Raw genomic sequence first — 20,242 nt, 5'->3', positions numbered from 1 at the left:
CCATGTGTCACTCAGAAAGGACTGGGCCGTGGGGAGCTGGAACACCCAGCTTTATAAACACAAGCTACTCAACAGTGGAAAAAAGGATACATCAGTCTTCCCCGGCCTGACTGTGATGCGTCACTGAGGCCATTAGCCAAACAGTAGACATTTCCATTTTTTGTCATTTAAAAAAAAAAAAAAAAAACATTTCAGCCATTCGTGCCGAGATGATTTCATGCCATTTTTCTCACTTCTCTTGAAACTGAAGTTGAAATTGAAGTTAGCGCGATAGTGCAAACTAGACACATAAGAAACCTCCCCTGCAAAAGTGCCAGTGTTTTCCAAAGCAAACTCTAGCGGGTGGGCCACCAAACACTTCAGATGGATTAGGTCTTTCCACAGACATGGCAGCCTGGCCCTTTCCTCCCAAGACCCTGTGGCCCCTGTCATCCCAGACCCCGCTCAAGAGCCCGGGCTGCTCTCCATAAGCTCCTCAGCAGGAGAAGAGCCCACAGACAATGGGCCTCAGCAGCACATGGACCCTACTCCTCCAGTGCCCTAATCCAAGCCTTCCTTGGGAGCTCATAGAGCCCTCTAGGGCAGGTGCCCACTCCCTCAAGGGCCTTTCTAAACGTTGACAGTCATCACAAATACCCCAAGCAAAAACTAGTGCCCCCGACAGACATTCAAAGGCCTTTCTAATTCTGTGTGTATGTTTGCGTATGAGACGAGGGGACATACGGAGAGCGGAAGGGATTGTGTGCGAATGTTTTCTGTTGAGCGGCGCAGCTGTGTAATAGGCTGCCAGAAAAATCAGCCCGGTGCCATTATAACGCAGGCTTTTAGGGAGAATTCAAATGTTTTCATTGTGTCACATTGGACTGACCTTCAAAGGCGGCGCTTCACGGTGTGACGGTCAGACGCCACCAGGGCCTCATGTGAACTCGTCAAGAGCGTGAAGTCCTTGCATTTATCACTTCTGCTGAAAAGGCAATATGAGCTATCCCAAACAGTCATTAAAATGCCTGTATAATGTTTACCTCACACCAGCACAGAGGGAACTTGGTGGAACAGGGGCCTTGACCAGATGTACAGACCAGTATCAAACAGCACTGTTTCTGCACTGCACAAGACTCAAATTAAGCACTCAAGAAAAAGGGAAACTAAAACAAGAAAACATATATGCTATGTTATTGAAACAAAACCATTTTATTTCACTCCACTACAAAAAAGTATAGTTGTTTGTGAACTATGATACAAACAAAATATACATAATGTACAACAAATGGGAAAATGAGAAATATGGTACAAGAGTTTACAGTGTGGATGGTCCTCTTTATAAAATATAGGCATTAAAATGTCCTTCTTACTACTAATAATATATTGGAGATGACCTAATATATATTTTAATTTGCTTAAAATGTATAATACTGACATGAAATTGTATTTATGATTGATTTAGACTATATTGACCTGATATTGCAAAATACAATAAAATTGCAGAAAAAGCTTATGGGTGTATTTTTGTTTAGGATGTGGAGCTGTCTCTGATGTATGAATGGAATGCTTCTAGAATAGATGTTTAGACAATGAACCATGACTGACTTTTTATGCAAGACCAGCTAAACTCAATTTTATTGATCCTAAATCTGAAATAGAATATTGCTTTGTTTATTTTTATATATACTTTTAAGTAATTTAGATGTATACAAAAATATAACACAGTTTGTCCACTAGGGGGAGGGGGTGGGATGGGTTGGTTTTCTTTTGCAAAAGTACAAAAAGCCTTCAGCAGATTCAGAATCAAAATCACAACAAGACAATATCACAGCTGTACAGAATGTGAAAGTTTTATATCCTCAAAACTGAAATGGACTGGTGGGGGTTAAAGTTCCCAAAGCTATTACAATTAATGCGCTCCAGACAAAATGTTTTTTTTTTACATCATTTCAACTCTTAGTTTGCCCTTATACCTATATTATGTTCACTCATAACCATATGTAAAGGAAAGGTCACCCTCACCATCCAGGAAGTGGGTTTCATCAAAGTGCAATGGTGCCTGACTAGAGAGCATTAGTGTATTTACTGGTTTTGGCATGTCTGCGCTGTACAGCACATGTACTGTATATTGCTGTATCATGAGCTTTGGGGAGAAAATTAAGAGGTGAACAGAACGGTCTCGCAATTAGTATCTCTCTATATGTACAACAATATGTAGATATTAATTCAGTTAGGGTTTTAGTTCTTAAGAAAGTGTGCAAATGGATGTGAAATGTACCAGGCGAGGCTATCTGTACACAGTGCCGGTGTGTCTTGCTATGTCTATTCACCATCACAGCCACAGAGCACGAGGGACTCTGGGTCTCTCACGGAAGGCATCTCAATAGACAGTGAGACAACGGTGGTCTGCAGCACAGCCAAGGTGCTCACTGAAAAAGTGCAATTCTGACATGGCCATCACAACAAAGGACAACATGAGCAATGCTAAATTAAGAGAGACACCTAGTTGGGTTCAGTGCATTGTTTTCCTATTGTTATTACTGTTCTTTCTGTTTATTTGCTCCTCTCACGTCTGTGAGGAGAAGTTGATGCTCAGCACCATCTTCTGGATCTTCTCCTCGTTCCTGAGGATGTTGGACTTGACAGCACAGATTTTGTCCTGCTGGTCCCGGATCAGCTGCTCCAGCTCGGACAGCTCAGCCTTCAGCGGCTCCACAGCACCGTCCGTGACCCTGCCAGGGAACAAGAGCAGCACGCTGCAGCCTAGACAACACGCACACTCATGGCAGTCTAGCTAATGCTCATGCTTTCACACTAAATCCCACTAAGACCCAATTGATGATGGTAAACACACTGATACAATACCGCTTTTTATGAAATGGGTAACGCATGTCTTTTCATATGCGAGAATCATTTGTCATACTATCTGACAGTACCTACTTGACATTTGAGGTAATTATCATGGTCTCAAAGATGTCAGTTGAATGTACTGATGTAATGACACAAGAATATGTCCCCTTCAAAGCCTCCAGTACTAGCACCCAACCACACCTGCCAGAGTGTGTGCGTGTGTGTGTGTGTGTGTGTGAGTGAGAGAGAGAGACTCACTTCTGCTCCTGCAGCAGTGCCTGGGCGTGCTCCTTGTTCTCGCGGCGCCACACCTGCAGCTCGTTCTGCATGGCGTCCATGTCCTCCTGGATGTAGTCCATGATCTTGCCCAGCGGCAGGGCGCTGCGGCACACCGTCTGGATGGACGAGCGCAGTCGCTCGATCTCCCGCGCCACCAGCTCCCGCTCCTTCCGCCTCGCCGCCTCCGACACCAGCGTCCGCTCCTGCAACACACACCACCACCGCCGCACCAACAAGAGGACGAGAAAGGGATGAGGAAGAGCTGAGACAGAGGGATAGACTTCCAGACAAGGCCTTGGGCTGTTTGGCACACCTCACACAAACACAGGACAGCATACTTCTCAAGCCCCGCTGAGAGCCAGCGAGCGAGCGAGAAACACATAACTAAATTACATAAATGAGGTTAAGGAATTCTATCCTCAACCAATGATACATTAGTCAAGTTAAACAAAAAGGCCGGGAAGAAGAAAGGGCCGGGGATGCAGGGGTACGTCTGTATTTAGCGGTCTAGAATTTCAAGGCTAAAAAATGTTTAGGATTTCAAGGCAGGAATTATACAAACCTAGAAGTGTATATAAAGATCAAACCCTGTGGGAATGGGGATCCCATGATGTGAGTGACTGGTTTTTGTGAAGGCCTCCTCTGTATGGTATGTGGCTGGGGAGGGGGGTCCTGCTCTGCCCTCGTCACCCCACTGCCTGGGACTATGACGGGAGGGCCTCCCCCTGGCACACTGGGCCCGTGGATGTTTACTCAGCTGGGGCCACAGGCTGGCTATGGCACAAGGCCAAACAGGCCTCACTCTCACTAGCACTGCCCCACACTAGCACACCAGCCCTACAAGACCAGACTCTGTTTATTTTAGTAACAGGCTATGGCAGTGAAGTTATTTTACAACAGTATTTGGTAACAACTACTACACTTTTACCCTCTTTCAAGTTGAACTCCTGAGCCAATTTGTGTCATTCGGCCTGCAAACAGCAACACCTCCTTTGGTGGGTTGGGCAGCTCAAACCTCAACTACATGACAATACAAACTAACCAGTGACTTCCTGTCTGCACACAGCTCGTATCAAATGAAACAGTAGACCTGGGGCCAGTCCCAGTCAGCATCATTATTGCCAACTTCATGAGTAACTTCGTAGCTATCACGGTTTGGGACACTAGAGAACAGCTACACTATTACTATATGATATCATTAGAGCTTTGCAATTCTATGCACAGCAAGGACAATGAAACTTCTGAGGTTTCCCTCCTACAGGAAGCTAGCAACAGAGATCTGGTAAACTGAGGCAGAGCTCCTTTTTCCCTTCACCCTGCAACCCACTCCTCTGCAGCCCAGAGGTTAGAGGGGGGGCTGAAATGTCTAATGGTGGTCGGCAATGTGGGTGGCGTTCCCAGCCCTCTAAACACCCCGGCTACATAAATATGAGCCGGCACATTCAGCCCACTGTCCACAGAGCATGGAGGCCAGACAGGATTCGGTCTGCTTGCCACCCTCCACCGCTTCACCCGCTCCACGACACACACACACACACACAAATGTTTTAAAAAGTAGAAGAGGCCGAAGAGGAGAAGGAAACCTCTGTGCTCTTTGTCTCAGAGTGTGTGTGTGTGTATGTGTGTGTGTGTGTGATTGTGTGTGTGTGTGTGTGTGTGTGTGTGTGTGTGTGTGTGTGTGTGTGTGTGTGTGTGTGTGTGTGTGTTTGGGGGGGTTGGTTAGGTTGAACAAAATAAGCTCACTCCCCATTTCCCTCCTCTCCCAAATCAAAAGGAGAGAAAAATGTATATTGTACATATTTTCAAATGGTGTCTGAGTTAAGGTTTTTCCATTACCTCAGAAAGGGACTGAAACATTGGGATGCAGAGAGGGAGGAATGGAAATGACCTCCCTGTGGCAGGTGGCTAACAAAGAGCCTGGGCACTAAAGGTTAGAAGGTTCTAGAAGAAGGGCTTATGGAAGTGGAGTAGCTATAGCTAGTCAGTCAAAGTAGCCTTAAGTTGTCAAAGATGCAAGATGTGTAGCAGGCAAAAGCTCTGAAGCCCTCAGGTATTATGAGCTCATTAGTCATTATAGACAACCCAGCCCCTCCATCTCAAGGCTAATTTGCTTAATGGGAAAAGGCACGCATGCATGCAAAATAGGTCTAAAACGAGAGCTGCTGATTTATGGAGTGCTGATGAAGAAAGAGGAGCGCAAAGTTACCCAAAGATTCTTATGACAAGAAAAATGAGCCCTCCTCCATGAGACCTGTTGCAGGCATTTGGATTAGCTCTCTTGGGTAGAATAAATTAAAGCAACATTCTCCGAGCCCCTGTAGTTTTAATGTCACAGACACTCTCAGTAACATTCTCCTTCATTCAGACTGTAATCTGCTGCTTAAATCAACTTTGAAGTCATTTTTCAGACATTCAAGGGTGGTCTTTTACATACGCTTGACCCAGAGTCACACTGCCGAACCTGCTCAATGTTTACACTCACTGGTGAGTAACCAGCGGAGACAACTGTTGTCTCCTCACAAAGCCATTCAAATAGACTGTAACGGGACACATCCTAGGGCCCTGTGCCCTCTGGCCAGGGCGGGCACGCGGACTCTGGCCCCTGGGCGAGGCCTTCTCCCTGAGCTCCAGAGGAGCAGCCCTGTGTGGGCTCCTGGGCCGGGTGCGTGTGAGGAGAAGATTAATTGAGCACTGTCCAGGGCCTCCCCCCCTCCACAGAGCCATGTTCAGCCACATCATAAAAATAGCAGAGGCGCAGCGGAGGGAGGAGGGAGCCCTGCACACAGGATGCCGGGGTCACGCATTCCCCGCTGGGATCACTGCGCAGGTCACTGGCCTGACCCCCACAGTTCCCAAAGAGTCACCCCAGAGACAACCCAGACGCCACAGGGGGCTCTGCTGCACTATGAAGTCACTCTGAGGGGGGGGGGGGGGGGGGGATACGAGGGACTACGGAGCTCACGGACACCAGAGCCATCGCGTGCGGAGCATGGAGCTCCAGAACACGAGCGCCGCATCCAGCGTCCGGTCAACTAAACAGACATCACCTGCACCGGGCCAGTGCACCGTTCCGCTGTTTTGCCAGAGTTCCAATTCTAAACCCACTCTGAGAGGCTAATACGGTCTCTGGAATGCAAGGGGAGTCATTTCCCTTACTTCTCTTTCCACCAAAAGAAGGTGGATGTTTACGAAGAGCCAGGCCTGAGGGGAGATGACTATTTATTTTCCTGTCCTTTCTGTGGAGCTCCAGCGCCAGTCTTCTGGTCTTTCTCCTGCACGGCTCTCTCACTCAACAGCAATCCATTTGTATGCCACGCCGCTTATTTATACATCGCAAAGCTTCATCAAGGCTAATTTGACGGTGTAGAAAAAAGAAAAGAGAGCAGGGAAGAAAGGCGGAAAAAAAAGGGATCTTATGCAAACGCAGCTGCTGCGAGGGCCCCGTTCCTGTCCAAATGAAAAGGCCGCCCGCGAGAAGTATCTTATAATAATATACACGTGTTCTGGGGTGGGGGTCACCCGGGAGGTCAGGAGCAAAATATACAGCAAATTCTTCAGTCGCACCCTCAGCGCTGAGAGATGGTATGTCTTTAAACTGCTCCTGGCCTGTTAAAAGCCAACACTCCTCCAACCTGGGGTGTTTCAAGGTGGTACAGAGCAATATCCATCACTTGCTGAAATCACAAGCTTGCAGTGAGAAACAGTGGAATTTGGAGACCTTCACAAGGGTGTAAGACCAGACAAGTCACAGGGTTTCGGTCTGAAACCTGTCTGCCTTGCCTTGATACAGCCAAGTACTGAAATAACAATAATAACAATAATAATAATGTATGTCATTTAAGAGAAACCTGCCTTCAGGTCCAAGAGGCCACAAGATTTGTTTTAACCCTTGATGGCCGGGCATGATTACAGGCGAGTGAGCAGCCCTAGTCTGGTCCTTGCGGCCCTTTCATGGCAGGAAGGAAGCGATTACTGGCCTGTGTACAGCTGACTCAGCCCAAGCGTGCACCTCAGAGGAGGCAGGCAGAGGACAGGGGCCGCGCAAACGTGCTGCTCACCCCCTCTGGAGCGCACAGAGCCCCGGCCCCGGCCCCGGCACGCAGCGCCCCATGGCATGCCTGTGTAATAGCGGCCCCCAGAATCCACGGGGCTGATGAGGCCACATTAGGCCAATTAGGGGTGGCCCCCTGCTGCAGCGTGCTCAGGTTCCAGCCGTCCGACTGGGGAACTCTAATTTGATTATTTGGGAATGGGAGAAAATCCAGGCTGATTATTTTGAAACAAAGAGCGCAAGGATCAAGGGTGCTGCGTGGACCAGGGTTTGGAGGCCGGGGGATGCCAGCAGCCTCTGCATGCAGGAGAGAGGGGCAGCAGAGACCAGCAGAGAGAGAGTGGCCAAGCTGGAGGGCCAGAGTAAAGATGGGGAAATAGGGGGAGGGGGGGACAGAGAGAGAAAAGGAACAAGGAAGAGAGTGAGAGTGACCGAGAGAAAGATCGAGAGAGAGTGAGAGAGAAAGATCGAGAGAGAGTGAGAGAGAGAGAGAGAGAGAGAGAGAGAGAGAGAGAGAGAGAGAGAGATAGAGAGAGAGAGAGAGAGGGAGGGAGGAAGCCCGTTCCTCCTCATTAAGTCATGCTGCCCTGTGGAAGCGCATGTGGCTGGAGGTTTTGGAGTCAGGCCCTTTCTGCTTGAGTGGCACGACCAAACACAGCATCCATCAGGGCCAGCCCTGCTGACGGACAGCTGGGAAAGAGGCACAAGCCACAGCGGGGCGGACCACCCGTGCAAGGCCAAACGCACCAGCCCACGGACAAGAGGCCTTCAAAACTGAATCACTATCAAAATATTGACAGTGGGGGCAGGCTCTGGTCAACAAACAGTCGACAGTGCTAAAGAAGCAGCTGACGGAGAAGAGAGGCTCTGATAGGAGTCCACTTCTCCAAAAACTCACTTGAAATAGAGCTCAAGCAAACTCTGACATACAGAAATCTGCAACAGAACGTGGAAACTGAGATTATTGACACAATATGGTAGCATAGGTGGGAGAAAAAAACAATATAGTGCACAATAGCAATATTCTTTGCTATGATATCATAATGATATAGCAGTCCTAACTAATCTTATGACTGCTCCTAAGACTTCGGTCTTCTCTACCATTCCACCTTCAGTCACAGCAGAACTTAAAAAGTCAGAGTTGAGAGCAAATTTATATAACGCTACAGAAAATCCCAGTACATTAAGTGCAATATATGGGAGAAATAAATCACAATGTATCACAGAATTAAATTTGCTGTTTTTGCAACACGAAAAGAACAGCAATACTATTGTATTATGGCTCAAATTTAGTGACAGTAACATAGTCACCTCTGTAGCAATTCAAATTCCAACCTCCAGCAGTACGCCATATTTACTGTCTGCTGTTGCCTTGATGGGACCCTGAAACATAGTCTCCCTAAAGAACTGGGAATGATGTATTGATCATTCCAAATGACTAAATGGTACGGTCCTAATGGTACTAAATGGGTCTGGACAACTGGGGATTACATTCTTTTAGTGTACATTTTCTGTTCCAGTTTCAGTTCAGTGTAAATTCCCCAAATTACACATTTTCAAAAAGCTCTACCTCATTACAAAAATGACATGACAGATAGCTACCACAAAAAGGCAGAAACATAATCAGTTCTCAAGGAAAGCTGTCCCCAGCTCCCTTCATGTAAAAGTTTTTGTTCACTTGGAGGCATGACAATTGGTGGGGAATAACGGAGTTGCGGGGGTGGTGTTCAAATGTAAAAGCCCTGAAACAAAACCACAGCTTGGATACACAAACAAACCACAATTGTTCAGCTCTCCATATGCGAATGTTCAAAAATTTGAGAACTATCTCAACTGTGTGATCTGTGGGGGTTCCGCTTGTGCTGGTTTGATGTCTCTAGCTCCACTGAACAGTACAACATTTCCAGGGACCACAATTACACTTGTCCGCTCCATTTCCAATACTGCTTTCTTTCTTTAGCTAATAGACGGCAGACTAAGCAAGTTTTTTCCCCCAGCTGCACAAATTCAAACACAACAACAGAAAACATCCCTGAGGTATTGTACTGCCAGAAATAAACACTGTTGCACTTGTTGATGGCTTTTCTGTTCCATGAGCAATCAGTCACTAAGGTGAAATGCCTCTGCAAAAACCAAGCCACTTTTAACTGGCAGTGCAGTGCCCCTTAGTGGAAGTCCCATATACAGCCAGAAGTCATGAACAACTCAGTACTTGCCTGGTTTGACTTTGGAGATGATGGAGAAGCTTCAAAGTCTTTTTTTGTTTCCAGGATCTTCTTCACAAGACCACCTTGAAAAACAAATAACAGATATATATATATATACACACAGAGATATTTAGAATAGGTATCACATTATGACTACTACTAGATGGCAAGACTAGCATGACAAGAAACAAGATAAGATGATCTCTCACCATGACTTTCATCACCTTGAAGCTCAACAGAAGCCTCCTGGAGAATAAGATAAAAGCACAAACCACTTGATTGGAATGCCACATAGACAATAATATTATTTGAAGTAAAACCCAAACACATTATTTTTGGAGCTGACAGAGGAGGCTTCTCACTGCAGGCATATCAGGCACATCAGTAGGGCCAGGAGCTGCTTCTTCCACAACAAACTGCTCGTCGTCCTCGTCCTCGTCCTCAGATAGCTTCTTCCCGTCCATGATCACACCAGGCGCCGGCTTGCCACTGCCCAGTCTGAGCGCACACAAATCAGACAATCTCACATCCCACATCTCCCACACACCCATATCTCATCAGGTTCAAGTCCTTTCAACACAAAGAGGCTTTTCTCAACACACTTAGACATGGCCATGGTCAACAGCAAATGTTCCGAGTGTGAGCAGTGGGGGAGCTCACCTCTCGGCCGGGGTCACTTCAGTGTAGCTCTCTTGCTTCTTCACTCGGGGCGGTGCAGGCCGGGCACTGCTGGGCCGAGGTATCCTCCTGACCAAAAACAAATGCTCATTTGGCCAACTCTCACCACACATCTCATGAAATCAGCAATAGGCCAGCAACAGTCTATTTGGGGAACTTGGAAAAAATATGTTTATTATCCCCATAAAGCAAAATGAATGAGTGATCCCATGTGGGATTTGAGAGGATCATTTGTTTTGAGCTGTTTGTAGGGGTTCTGTGGTTCATTACAGAAAGGGTTTACACATGACAGTTTGTCAGTGTCATGGTCAAATAATGAAAATTCCACAATGGTGCTGTACACACACAAAATAGTGTCCTCCCTAAAAACTGTGAATATTGTGATTAAAGCTGTTTGTGTTTTGTACAGTTTGCCTCAAAATCCAGGCTTAAGAGAACAACACTAAACCTCTCTCCCAATTCCCTATTGTTTATTTGCCTTGAGATGAAATTGTCCAAAACTGCTGCAGTTAAATAGTCTGCACAGTCCTAGGGCCATTAACAATGGTTTAGCAACACTGCGCCACGCTCCCATTCCCTGATATGACGGCCCCACGGACATAAACTTGTAAATAGGACCCGGCGCTGCTGAGAGGGGGTCAGAGGCAAAGAGTGAGTGTGATGATCTCAAATCCACAGTGAGAGGGCCAGCTGACCTGTGAGCAGCATGAGGAGGTCCGGCGTCGGTTGTGTCTCCATTCTCTAACGGTGCAGGCCTCTCCGCTGCAGGAGCTTCTGAAAGCCAGAGCAAGTACAACAGAGACAGAGGGAGTGGAGTTAAGACATGTTTCTAAAAAGGGTAGTTCTGGTCCTTGATTATGATTGGCTGAATCGCGTTTGATGCCTTTGTAAAATCCAACACAAACATACACCTTGACCGCATTTTGTTCTAATGCGCTAAGACAACTTTATCTCAATGTTGCTTGACAACCATTCAGATAGAAGAAACATATTTCTTGGTGGAAGAAAGATTATCTATAAATACATCGTTACATTACTCTTTGCTGTGCCTATGCTTCATGAAATCTTGCCAGACAGCTGAAGTAACTGTTTATGAAAAGCAATAAGCCACTGGAGTCCGTAGTTTACGCTGATTTTAGAACAGCTAACGCTTGTGCGTCATGCCTATCAACGTCCCTTAGCTATTCTAAAATCAGTGTAAACTACAGCCTCTCAGGGCTTCTAAACATACATACATACATACATACATACATACAGGTGACTCTATTGTCTCTTAAAAGCAAAAAAACATAGATGAGAAATGCAAAAGATTTAAACTATGAGGGTTAAAACACATAGGCAAATGCAGGGGAAACAGTAAAAACAAATCCATACCTCCTTCACTGTCTGACTCATCTGAAAATAAAACACATATAACCTTTTAGCTTCAGTTGAGCAATTCGTTTTTGAACAAATAACAGCTACCAGTGACTCTCTTTTCGCTGATGTGTATGCATTGTTAGCATTGACACTCAAAACTAAAAACCAATGAACAAAAATCCACATTAAAGCAGAAGTTTGGTATTATTTCTTGACCTAGGGACCAAAGAACTTTTGAGGAAGACTGCAATATGCCATCATGGCCGTGTTGTGAGGAGAGTACTGAATGTGTCGCAAAACACTGCCAAAGGACACTAAAGGAGGGCAGTTTGGTAACTGATGGATTTTCTCCTCGCAAGATGGCGACCGGAATAATAGACAGTCCCTTATCATACCCATTCTTTACACAAAGACAATATAGTTGAAACGTATATTCCAGTCTTACAAAAAAAAAAAGAAAACGTCAATTAACGTAATTTTGGTCTCTAGTAGAAATGTTCACCACAAATGATATTGACCTCATCTTACCTGGACCTCCTGCTTTGGGCCAGCGTCTCTGACCTTTGGCTGATGATGGTCTTGGTATCCTGGCGGGGCTCTGGAAACCAGCACAAAGACAGAAATCAAGTCTTGACATCAATGTCACAGTCTTGTTTATTATTAAGTGTTTGTCTTCATGCAGAGGAACAGGCCATTACCCAACTAAAGAAAATAGCGTTAGCTCTCAAACAAGCCCTCTGCCGACTCAGGCTATATCCACACTACTCTTTATCAGTTTTCACACGGATTTTTGGATCAAATCTGTTCAACATCCATAAACGCTGCATCAGTTTGGGAGTGGATATGTGTGTCCACACTACTCCATTGATATGCAAATCTCTAGGCTGGTCCACCTTTGTCAAGTCCCGCATCCCTGTTACTGTTGCTAGGTCTGATAAACAATGGCAACGCAGCGTTTTTTATTTCAGTCATTGCATAAAGAACATCCAACAACTAAATCAACTTAGACATTTAGATACGTTTTTCTTTGATGTGTTGATTGCTTCTTTACATTTACTCTATTGATCATTATTGTCGTGGAATAGGGTAGCTTTGTTGACGAACAAAAAATAAAATAACTGCATACAGTGTCTATTAAAGGAATATTTCGGTATTTTACACTTTAAGCCCGTTTTCTGTATTGCCTAGCATGAAAACGAGTGACACCGACATCTCGACGATTGAGCTCGTTTGTGGAATTTGGCAGCTTTAGAATGGAGCTCTGTATGGCTTTAACGTTGCTCGCTTTGTGCATGGTATATTCTGTCCTTAAAACACCCCTAAACGTTCGTTTTTAAAAATGTACAGTTCACCGAGCAGTTAGTGGTCTTCAACGATCTTGTATAGCAAGTTTCTCAGTGAAATTCAAATTCTGTTGTGTTATATTAGGCACACACGGTTGTGAGGTATCTGAAAAAGTACTTCCGGGATTTTGAAAATCATGATAAAAGATGACAGAAGCTGTATTTCGCTGCTAAATTCCACAAACAGGCTCAATCGTCGAGATTTCGGTGTCAAACACTCGTTTTCATGCTAGGCAATACAGAAAACGGGCTTAAAGTGTAAAATACCTAAATATTCCTTGAAGTCACATAGCCTATGCGGCATAGGCTATAATCCGTTGCCATTCATCTGTAGGCGATCAAATGAATAAATGTTTAGGCCTATTTCTTGAAAAGCAGCATGGCAATAATCACGCAAAACAAGCACAACGAATCAGGGAACAGAACATGGGCTTGTACTGTACATCTCTTTTGAAATGGTTCCGCAACAAACTACTGACGATATGGCTGCGGCGCAAAATAATCCAGCAGATCCAAACTGCTCTGCTCCGGAGACACGGATGCGGATGGACGAATGTGGACAGGAGGGCGAATCATAACAAGTCTCACACCTATCTGACATATTGTGGATATAGCCTCATACTGCTGCAATGGTGAAGTGGCAGAGACGGTGGCTAGACTACATAAACACATTTCCTAGTGACATAGAACTGAATCTACGCATTTGTAATTACCTGGTTTTCAAAGACCTCTGTTGGCTATGTGAAAACAAAAGCACATGCACAAACCCATTGTTATCATGCATTGCTCCACCTAGGAGTCGGACTACACAACTATTCTACAGCGAAAGATACTGCTTCACAACAGAAACCAGATAAGGCCCAGACGCTGCTTAGGATTCCCATGCTGGCAAGACTCAAGCCTACAGCACACTATCCCAATGTGTTCTATAACAGCACCACCACTCCAACACAGAGAAACTAGACCTAATATAAAGCACGGGGTTCACTATTAACTATCAGCTATTGCATCAGCACAGAGGGATAGACAGTTCAGGCCTTCAGCGTAAAAGAAAGAGAGGCAAGAGCAAGACAGGTACCTCTTCTGATTCTGTCTCTGGCATTTCTGAGTTCTGACAGAAGTAAGAGGCAAATGTTAATTGTCAAAGTAACATAAAATCAAACCTCTTTGCCAGAGGCTGGGTGCCTTCTACTGACCATCTGTTAAGACTTAAAATACACAGCACTGAAGTACAAACTAATGTCAGCGCTCTCTGACATCCACTAAACTTGATCATTAGAGTCCAATTCCTCCTTTCAATGCTCTATGCATGTTAGACACAAACACCTGCAACAATATTAAGAGTTGCATTTTAGTCTGCATTTTCCCTGGTGTCGTGCAGGACACAATACAGTCAGTGCAGCTGACACTATTCATGTTCACAAATGACAGTAGCCTATGTGCTAGCAGCACATGACTAGGATGTAGTCAGATAGAGTTCTCTAACAGAACCCTTAGTCCTGTGATGGAGTAAACAAAAGAAGAGCATGAGGCCTGAGAAGAGAGACAGAGACAGAGACAGAGAGAGACAGAGACAGAGACAGATCTCACCTCTTCAGGCACTGGCTTGCGAGCTTTGCTGGGTTCCTCCGAATGGGCTTTTGGTCGGGACTCCTCTGCTGCCTTCACCTGGAGTCAGGGAGGGAACAGAGGGAACACAATCACTAGCAGCACCTGCACACACTGCTGGGGAGGTGCATCCCATCCCTCTATTTGCATGCGGCCTCTCTCCTCAGGTCCTCCAGCTCGTGCCACGGAGGTCACTCAAAGCTTGACATGATTGATGAGGATCGCAACCACAGGAGGTGAGAAGGAGGAGAAAGGAGAAAGGGCCAATACGCCAGAACACAAAAGAGCATCCTATCATTGGTCCAAGCTGTCAAGGTGAAACGTTCCCTCCAATGTCTATCAACTTTCAGTCCACAACAAGGATTTATTAGCAACAATAAATTAGTAGATAGACCAAGAAAAGATCTTTATATGCTGGAATTATCATGAACTACCATGCAATTTTTTTTTTTAAAGTTCACGCATGTTTTGTTCATACATATTTAAATAAGCATTCATTAATGTATCAAGAACTATCAAACATTACCTTATTATCAGGGTCAATAAGTGGGGATAGTTTATGTTCAATATGATATTTAATATTGACTTTGGTATTAGTTAAGAATCTCTGCAAGTTGCATGTCTGTCCATTCTAGCCAAAGAGGTGATGCGCCGCATCATTAATAACTGACTCTAAAAGAGATGCGTGACTGAGCAGGACATCTCATTTTTCATATCAGTCTCCCCTTCATTCCTTCATCCTCCTACCGTTCCTTCCTTTAATCGTTTCCTTCACAAAAATAATTAGAAGGAGGGGTTAGGACAGGAGGGAGGAAGGAAGGAAGGAAGGACAGAAAGACAAATGATGTGCACCCAGAGTATGCTGTGTAGCAGTGTGGCTCACCTTCCGCTCGCTCTTGTCCCTCGCCTTCTCCTCAGTGTCCTTGTGGCGCTCCCGCTCTCGGTCCCGCTCTCGCCGCCGCTCCCGCTCCCGCTCCCTTGGCACGTCTCCGCGCTCTCTGGCCTTGACCTCGCGCTCCTGCTCCTTGTCTCGCTCTCTGTCTCTCTCGCGCTCCTTGTCCTTGTCTCGCGCCCTGTCTTTGTCCCGGTCCCGGCTCTTGTCCTTGTCTCGGTCACGCTCTTTCGTGCGGTCCCTCTCGCGCCCCTTCTCTGAGCGCTCTCCTTCCCGGTGCCGCTCCTTCTCCGGCCGCCGGCCCTCCTGCTCTCTGGGCTGGTCCGGGTCTTTGGGGGCTCTGCTCTGGCTGCTCTCTTTGATCTCCTTCCTCTCCTGGAGAAACACGGACAAGGGCCCAAAACAATGGTAAAGAACTGCAGATCTGTGTGTCACCAGCAGAGGGCAGCACCACACTGGGAATAAGCCACGGAGCACATACAGGCAGCAGCTAATCTGCTGGAGGAACAAGGAGAGAACATCAGAGCCAACACACACATAACAGCCATCTGTTTTGGGCTGACCTCTCGGTCTCTATGACCATCGCGGCCCTCTCGGTTTTCCTTGTCCTGAGATTTCGACGAAGAGGAAGCTTTGCTTTTGAGATCCACCTTCTCCCCCGCCAAGACGCGCTTCACAGCTTCATCACTGTTTAACTGAACACATAATCACACAGCGCATAAGTACCAGCAACCAAGCTTTTTTTTCTATATAAATGAACTTTTGACTATGTGCATATGTGATATAGTCCTTATTTGATATGTGATGTGCATATCAAAAAGGACCTGCTTTGTGTAACAATAATAACATGTCGACATTATCAAGCTCCCCAGTCAAACAAAACTACCATTTAATCATCATTGACTTCTAAATACTTAATACCGCTTAAACAATACAAGGCAACTTTGTTAATGTTTCTGGTGCTTTAATCCAAACGTGGGTCACTAGTACAGGACAAACCTTGTTGAGGCAGCACTTGCCAATGGCCTGCAGCAGCTCATTGGTTTTCTCAGGCTCGTGTCCAGCTACAATGCGTGCTGGTTTGACTGACAGAGGCTCCCCGCTGACCAGCATCACCACATCTATGGCCTTCTGGAGAAATGCAATTTTGGAATCTTTCTCCTGCAAGAGTAAGACCAAAACATGGATAATGGATATAAAATGCACTGAGCATAACAACTTCTCTACCTTAATTCATTAACATTAAACAAAAGCAGTAGGTTAGATCATGACATCTTATATTAACAGTTACATATCTTACACATAAATAATACAACAAAACATCAACAACAGTAAATCAAAGCCAAAACTGTCATAAAAAAAAAAAAAACAGACCATGGGGAGCATGGCAAATGTTTATGCATGAAACAACCATATGCTGTTCATTTTGAAAAGGTATACACAAGATGTTGTTTTCTCTTGTAAGATATTTTTATCAAGCAGCATCCAAGACTCTAGTGAATTCGCTCAATTCTCAGCAGTTGTCAGCAGCAGCTGTTTTTACACAGTCGGCTGGTTTCATGGTAACCAAAGCAAAAGCACTCGTCACCACTGAGACCTACTTCTCTCTCTCACACTCCCAAAGGATTACTGCACACAATCAAAGTAGTAGGCTACAGAAGCGTCGGTTATACACCTAAAACCTTTTTGAGAAGTGACAAAGATATGTGTTGTCTATGAACTTTTAGCTTTTAGAGTTTGTTTAAATTCTTACAAATTTAAGCTGTTCACATTTAAGCTGTTCAAAGGCAACTATTAATGTCTGTCAAATTTGAATGATATTTCAACAACATATTGAGAAATCTAAGCAAGACCTAAATTTGCTGGTTAGAGTTAAGACATCACATACAGGCCAGTGTGTTCCATCTCTTGTCACACAAAACAGCTGATAGCAGTCATGACCAAAGAGCTAGAGCCAAAGAGTCACTCCACATTCTAGCCTTCAATCTCTGTTCCAACCATGCATGTGAAATAACAGAGAAATTACATAAAAACTATAATCAGCTGCTGACCAGACCCTGTGCAAACAACTGATCACAATCAACTTGCCGTTTTAAAGACGGAATGTGTATAATATGTATCATAAGTATAATATGTTTCATTTTGTACCACACGCTTTTTTTAGCCGTAAGTTAAGACACTGGTTTTCTCCTCTCATGATCTCTGCAGTAGTGCAGCCGCCACCCCACTGAATTCTCACGGGTGTGGAGAGGCAATGCATTATGCATAGAAGCGGTGGACACCTCTCTATGAGGCATCTGGAAGGGGATCAGGTGTGAAGGCTTAAGAGCTCAGCCAACTCTTTTTGTCCCCCACTCAGGTTTCCATTTTCCTGCCCTGACTTACACAAGATGAGTCTGATGAACTCCAGGGGTTCACACTGATAGTGGTCTGGGGACAACTAATGCTTAACTGTGATGCACAGGTAATGCCCTATACCTGGCCCTCCACACCTCCATGTTGACCTGCATGTTATGATCCTTGTTGATGAAGTGTCTCCTTGCTATAGTTCAGAGACTTCAACAGTTAACCTGGCAGAATGTCGTTGTCAGGACTACCTGAACAGCAACATGGTAACTTAAGACGTCTAGACAGTTTGATTACCTTCACATTATCTGATTTCATCTCTGACTCAATGTACAGTCCTTTGAAGAAACCAGTGGTCCGTATAACCTGCAACAAAGGGAATAATAAAACATAATGTAGGCTAACATGCATTTTGTAAAACACTGTAAGCTCACAGCTAGTTGACTGATAATTAGCTATAAATACAAAAGAGTGCTGTGTGAGAGCAAATAGCTTCCCAAATTATGCATGCAGCAACACTGAAAGGTGACACTTCAAAAACCAGAATGGGAAGCTGGTAAACTCCAGCACTCGGGGGCATATTGGGGTTTGGCCCTGAATCACAGTTTTGCAAACATGAGAGGGCACTTAAAATACAGAACAGAGCTAAATGTCAGCAAGAGGACGTTTATAAAGTTTATTACAGGAAGGTATTGCTGTTTTCAGTTGCTTGCTTGCTTGGTTAATCTTATCTGAGCCTCAAACCCTAAGACCTGCATCTGAGTCGCAATGAACGACATGTTGAAGAAAGAATATTACAAAGTCGTTTTTCTGCATACAATATGTAAGACTTGTTAAATAACACCAGTGGTGCGCACATTGCTTGCAACAAGCACCTACAACTATTATTTCTTCACTGTATTTTTGAGGCTTACACCACCTTTTTATACACTTTAGCAATCATAGATATTAATCACGAATAAACTCCTCCCTGGATGCTCATCGTGGTTTGAGCGATTTGTTTCAATGTACAACTGGGATAGGCGTTGTTTGCGCTTTGCTCTCTACAGACAAGAGTCCATAGCAACTAGAAAACGCCAACACAGTCTTGAACAGGTTGCCTTCACGATAGCTAGCTAACCTTCTATGATCCGATATGAGATTAACGTTAACCGATCTAATGTTAACGTTACCTGCTACCTCTCCTACACAGGTTTAACACACTTTAGAATATAACGTTGAAGCTGACTTTCAATATCTCTAAAAATAACATGCCGTTATGCGGCGAGGATACAGGCGCACGGTTGATGGCTGTCCATCATTTTAATGTTAGCAACGTTAACGTTATCGCTCCAGCTAACGTTAGCCACCCATGTTAATATGACCGATGTGGTCATCAAGGATGCCCATGGCAACAGCCAAGTTACCACAAGCTCACTGCTAACTACTTAACACTGATGTAGCCAACAGCTTCACTATGATAAGTTAACTAACGTTAACGTTAACATGTTGTGTTTCTACTGACACCCATTAAAACAACACAACATAGCCAGAGATCAACACAGCTGATTAGCTTGCACAGTACTAGAGACTAAAACATATCTACCGAGGCAAACAAACGTTACCATGTCAAGATAACTTGGGCAGAGGCATTAACAGCGAAGAGCTACCTAACCATCATTAGCTTGCTAGCAAGCTAAGTTAACGTATTCTCACCTCACTGAGTATGTCGTGCAGGTAACGGAACGGCGGTTTGTTGAGCAGCTTCTCTGTGAGAGGTGGTCTTTTAATCACCTTTCCCAGGGTGTCTTGGGTCTTTTTGACCACTGCCCCGTTCATTACTGTACTTTGAAAGCCCTATTCCCAAAACAAATTCCTGTTTTCTACTGCTGATGTCGTAGAAAACTCTGAAACCTGAAATCTGTGGACTCTCCTGTAGCTATGCCAATCGCTTTTCAATCCCACAATGCAATGTTCTGTGTATGTGCGCGTGCGCAAATTGTACACGGTTGTCAAGAATTACGAATGCCCCTAGCAACATGTAACAACGATAAACTTGGGATTCTAGCGCAACGACTCCTTGATTCACTGCATGTCAGGCCACTTTTTGTGATTGTGTAGGCCGAAGCATTTTAATATTTGGAGTTATAGCCTACCATAAATACGAGGGATTATTTTTCACAATACATATTATAAACAATAATGAATCCCCTCAGTTCCTTCCATGTTCTGAGATAAGAACTCCACCCTACTTCTAGGAGCTTCAGAATGAGGATACAATTTTGGAAACCCTCATTCAAGACATATGCCTAGAAAATAATTTAATGTTGTGACATGTTAATGCATAGCCTAATAATTAAGTTACACATTGCAACTTTGTTCATAACAAGGTTAACTTCCAGGAACAACATGCAATGTAGCCTAAGTTAAATAAATTACATGATCAAATTCATGTAGGCTATTCAGGCCTAGGCCTACTGTATTATCAAGGCTATAGCCTAACACTTGATTTGGACAATGCTAACCAACCAATCTATTTTGTTTTCTCATAAGGGGCCAATGGACTTGCAAGTAGCCTAGCTAGCATACACAAGGCAGGTCAGACTTGATCCAATCTCTAGGCTACATAGGCTAAGGCAGAAGAGAACAGAACAAACACATTGAGAAG

The 20,242-nt window shown here is 44.7% G+C and overlaps 1 protein-coding gene across 4 annotated transcripts; it reads right to left on the bottom strand.

Annotated features, from left to right (window-relative positions):
* Positions 1-1,172: 1,172 nt before the first annotated feature.
* Positions 1,173-19,526, bottom strand: traf3ip1 (TNF receptor-associated factor 3 interacting protein 1). Of its 4 annotated transcripts, none has more exons than XM_062533756.1 (16): positions 19,291-19,526; positions 17,893-17,961; positions 16,249-16,410; positions 15,813-15,944; positions 15,241-15,624; positions 14,340-14,417; positions 13,828-13,860; positions 11,935-12,004; positions 11,422-11,442; positions 10,743-10,821; positions 10,030-10,116; positions 9,732-9,867; positions 9,579-9,615; positions 9,379-9,452; positions 3,091-3,314; positions 1,173-2,714 (listed from the first exon to the last, which is right to left on the bottom strand). In XM_062533756.1, exons 1-16 carry the CDS (start codon positions 19,411-19,413, stop codon positions 2,549-2,551), a joined length of 1,875 nt encoding a protein of 624 aa, XP_062389740.1. In that variant the 5' UTR covers positions 19,414-19,526; the 3' UTR covers positions 1,173-2,548. The 4 variants fall into 4 exon arrangements, with proteins under 4 accessions (XP_062389740.1, XP_062389741.1, XP_062389742.1 ...); XM_062533757.1 differs by having other exon boundaries at positions 10,743-10,818; XM_062533758.1 differs by lacking the exon at positions 13,828-13,860.
* Between the last annotated feature and the right edge of the window lie 716 nt (positions 19,527-20,242).

Source organism: Sardina pilchardus, chromosome 4 (genome assembly GCF_963854185.1).
Source record: "Sardina pilchardus chromosome 4, fSarPil1.1, whole genome shotgun sequence".
Classification (NCBI taxonomy): domain Eukaryota; kingdom Metazoa; phylum Chordata; class Actinopteri; order Clupeiformes; family Clupeidae; genus Sardina; species Sardina pilchardus.
Note: the sequence above shows the minus strand (reverse complement) of the source record. Positions and strands in the feature narration are given on the sequence as shown.